Source organism: Oryzias melastigma, linkage group LG20 (genome assembly GCF_002922805.2).
Source record: "Oryzias melastigma strain HK-1 linkage group LG20, ASM292280v2, whole genome shotgun sequence".
In the NCBI taxonomy this organism is placed as follows: domain Eukaryota; kingdom Metazoa; phylum Chordata; class Actinopteri; order Beloniformes; family Adrianichthyidae; genus Oryzias; species Oryzias melastigma.
Window position 1 is genome coordinate 2,473,803 of NC_050531.1, and position 4,334 is coordinate 2,478,136.

General features: G+C 42.2%; 1 protein-coding gene across 5 annotated transcripts in view; it reads left to right on the forward strand.

Annotated features, from left to right (window-relative positions):
- Positions 1 to 3,831, forward strand: part of tfr1b (transferrin receptor 1b) — a 19,014-nt gene extending 15,183 nt beyond the window's left edge. For 4 of the 5 annotated variants that reach the window (XM_036217476.1, XM_036217478.1, XM_024280494.2 and 1 more), the window contains 4 exons: positions 1,233 to 1,323; positions 1,389 to 1,616; positions 1,689 to 1,838; positions 2,896 to 3,831. In XM_036217476.1, the coding sequence (XP_036073369.1) occupies positions 1,233 to 1,323; positions 1,389 to 1,616; positions 1,689 to 1,838; positions 2,896 to 3,108 (682 nt within the window). In that variant the 3' untranslated portion in view covers positions 3,109 to 3,831. Of the gene's footprint in view, positions 45 to 1,232; positions 1,324 to 1,388; positions 1,617 to 1,688; positions 1,839 to 2,895 lie in introns of all 5 variants that reach the window. The other variant, XM_036217477.1, reaches the window with a different exon arrangement.
- The last annotated feature ends 503 nt before the right edge of the window (positions 3,832 to 4,334 follow it).

Sequence of the window (4,334 nt, forward strand, 5' to 3'; positions counted from 1 at the left end):
ATGTTGTATGAGGTGATGGGAGGAGCTCGCTGGGAGGAGAAGGTGTACGTAACCCTGCAGACTTATTTCATTCAATTTCATTTTTGTATCCCTATTTTTAAAAAAAATAGCCTCATTGGGCTTAATGCCGATAATTGTGCAGAAGCAGAAGGTTGGTCATAAAATATGTACAGTAGCTAATTGATAAACTAGACTAAATAAAAGTGGGTATGCCTGCCCTTAGACCTTCCTTCCCAGCAAGGTCCGCGGCCAAGACGGGCCAGAGGCGAGGTCCACGGCCAAGAACAGAAGCACAGGCGATCCACCAGGAATCTGAAATCTTACCCGCTCCCTGGAGAGGAATGGGGAAGAGGAACAACATTTGAATCACACTGCACCAAACGGAAGCATAGAGAACGAAATTAAATAAATAATAAATAATGGAGGAGATGTGAAGTAAATGAGAATAGGGATTAGAGCTGACAAAAGTCTCATTTTCCCATATTCTAAAAAAACGCAAAAATTGCCAAATCTCACACTTCGCCAAAAAATGGCGGCCAAGCCGTAGGTTGTGTGGCCATCCCATAATAATTTCAATAATTTTGGATATCATAACTTTCGTGTTTTGGTTTCGTTTGTTTTTCAAAATATATTTTGTTTGGTGATTTTTCTGCCTATTATTTTTTATGACCGTTTCACTCAACGTCATCTTTGGGGGGAGGAGTCGTTTTCTATGCCCAAACGTGATTTTACCTGGTAATAGGTGTTTTTATAAATTTTGGTGACTTCATGCACATGTGGCGGGGGTCAAATTTTCACTGGTAGGCGCAGAAATTTTTGCAACTATGAAAACAATCTGACAGTCGGTGATGTCTTTGGGCTACAAATATATATATAAAAAAAGTAACAAGTTTCCTAAAAATCTGCTTTACTGTCAAATAAATAACAGAAAACAACTCAAAACTACATCCAAATTAAAAAAGGAGTTAAGGTACGGTGTTAGAATTTATCAATGAAAAAATAAATATCAGGGAGCCTAAGGTTGAACCTTGTGGGACACCATAAAACGCCATAAGACCCCAGAGCTGATGTGGAATATAACAATGACAGAAAATCTAAAATTTTTAGCTTATCAATATTACTCTAGAGCTACAGCCGAGGGAATTGACCGTCAGGGCCCGGTTTATAAACCGGTTTATGATGTTCACCTTTTGGAGGGAAGAGTTTAAAGTCTGTCCTCATGTTTGTTGCAGGATGAGGCCGATGGCTGTGGACGACCCGGCTTATCCATTCATGGCGTTCTCTGGAATTCCCTCCGTCTCCTTCCACTTCATCACCAACGATGTGAGTATGAATGTTTCTCATTCCCGCGGCGAGCGGCGCCTCACGGTGTGTGTGGCGATCCACAGGCTGAGTACTACGCTTACTACGGAACTTTACTGGACAACAAAGACCACCTGAACTACCAAACCAACCAGCACACGAGTGAGATCGCGGCCATGGCGGCGCGGTTCGCCGGTCAGATGGCTCTCCGGCTGGTCCACGACCACCTGCTGAGTCTGGACGTGAGCAGATACGTTGGCGTGCTCACCCGAGACGTGTCCCGTGTCTACAAGCGCGTCCGAACGCTCTCGCAGGTCAGGTTCTGTTCTGTTGGATCCAAACAGAAGCGGATCGTCTGCTGACGCTTTGTCGTTGGGCTTCTGCAGAGCGGCACTCTGAACGGTGTCAGTCCGGATTGGCTGAGCCGAGCACAAGGCTCCTTCCAGCGAGCAGCTGAGAGCATCCGCAGCGCCGTCCAGAACACAGACGTGACGGATCCGGAGGGCTGCCGGATCTTGAACGACAGGATCATGACGGTGAGCAGCTCCTGCAGGGATGAACACAATTAGTCAACAAATCGAAAAGATAATCGGTGATTAGTCGACTATTAAAACTAGAAAAGTTGCATTACCTGTGATAATGCTAGTGTGAATGCTTTTTCCTGAAAGTAGTAACTGAAGATTCTGAAGCTTTTTGCTGAAAATGGTGACGCGAATTTTGTTACACTCCAAAAGAGCGCTAAAGTTTACCTATATTTCTGAAAATTTTGTAGTAAAATTTTTTTAAAGCCCTAATGATTGCTAATTTTGAAAAAAAATATTTTGTGTTTTGCTTAAATATGAGCCAAAAAACCTTAGTAGATGCCAAACTAGACAAAAAAGCTAGCTCGTTGCCTGAAAACTAGCTAAACTCCGAAAAGCTTAAAATTCCTCAGTAAACTAAACTAGTCAAAAACATTAGCCTGTTGCTAAAATAGAAGCTAAACTCTAAATTAGCCTATTAAAAACCACAGGAGATAACAAATTTGACAAAAATTTTGGCAAAACCCCATATTAGCGTAAAAAAAACCTTGGTGGATTAATTAGCCAAAAATGTTAGCATGTTGCTAAAATATAAGCTAAACTCCAAATTAGCATAAACACCCCAGTTAATTTAAAATTAGCCAAAAAAAGTTAGCACATTGCTTAAATACTAGCTAAACTCCAAGTTAGCCTAAAATTTATCCGTAAACTAAATTAGTCAAAGACGTTAGCTCGTTGCTAAAATATTTGGTTAATTAAGTACATTACTGTAAAGAAGAAAACATAGCCCATAAATATATTTAAAGTTGCTAATCTACTTAAAATTTTGAAATTTGAAGACTTTCTCATTGATTTCCTAAACTATTAAGTTCATAAATACCAAAAATACAAGCGGTAATGTCCTGAACGAGCTGAACGTTTTGATACCAAGATTGCTGAAATCGCTGAACGTGTGATTGAGTTATCGATAACATTTGAGGCAGTCCTTCTCCAGAGTTTCCCCTCAAAACTTTTTGTTGTAAACGGGTCTCCTGCAGGAGTTCACCTGAACGTCTGCTCCTCCTCTCCTCAGGTGGAGCATTGCCTCCTCTCTCCATACTTGTCCCCCGTCGAGACTCCCTTCCGGCACCTCGTCTTCGGCCGGGGTAACCACACTTTGGCGTCCATGGCGGCGTCCACAGACATGGAGGCGCTCCGTACCCGTCTGGCTCTGGCCACCTGGAACCTGCAGTCGTGCTCCAACGCCATGATGGGAAACATCTGGGAGCTGGATAACCAAATCTGAGGCTGAAAACGGCAGCTTTTCTTGTGGGTTTGTCAAATGTTTCTTCAGCTGAAGACCTTCACCTTTCAGGTGGCCTTTGATCTTCATCAAACACTGGTTATCGCTCCTCAAACCCACAAAAAACCTCCAGGCTCGCCCTTTAAACCCAAAGCATATCTTCGTTTCAATAAGGTCCAGGTGGAAAAGCACCTGAAAACTGTGAAGTCTCAGCCAAATACTTGAAAAAGTGAAAACTGCTGTCTGCCTCGTCCTGACCCCGCCCCTTCACTGTGACCTCCTGACCTTATTTAAACTTTTTTTTTTTTTGCCTTATCAGCAGCAGCGCCTGCTATAAGCTTATGTTGTCTTTTTATACGACGTTATCGGAAGCAGTGCCTTCCATAATTATGACGGTTATACTGTCGAAAGCTGCGGCAGCATCTGCTGCAGACCGCCTCCGGGAGAACCGCCGCCAACTTGACTGGTTCTGAAGCGTTCGTTGGAGCGCTTCTTCTCAGGGCGACGTTATCGGGAGCAGTGCCTTCCAAACGGGTCAACGCTGCCACATTTTGCGGTTTTGTTTTTTGTACATGTGTATTTATCGAGAGCAGTGTCTCTCATATTTCACTGAAAGGTGGAACGACTTATCGGGAACAGTGTTTCCCAGAGTTTTATACTTTTATATATTTATTTATTTTGGCGTGTGATCCCGCGGCGTCCGAGCCGCCATTTTCCTTTTCGTCACGTTTCTTTCTGTTAAAGCTAAACGGACCTCGGGGAATACTTTTGCTGTTTAGTTCGACATCAGGAGGTTATGGGATGTTTAGAAGGGTCAATGTGTTGCTCAAAAAATGGAATTTGGAACTTTTTCAAAATAAAAGCTCATCCGTGCACCCTGAACAGGTTATTTGAAGACTAAATATGAGGAAAAACTCGTACAATCAGAGAAGGGGAAATCAAAACCTATAAAGAATTAAATGTTTTGGTCAATCTCTACGCATTTCCTCGTTCTCTGCGGTTTATTTAGCTAATTTTGTCCAAAAAATATCCCAAATTTATCTCTCATATCTAGGTTATCAGCACCTGTCGACTTTAACGCAGCACATTTCTGCTTGCAGATTTATTCCGAAATCTCTCTTTGAGGAAAATGTCGTGCAAACAAATAAACAATTTCAAAGTAAATGTCAAAAATATTTAGAAACAAGTTTAATTGTGTAACTTTTAGGCTAAATTGTTGGTTCATGTAC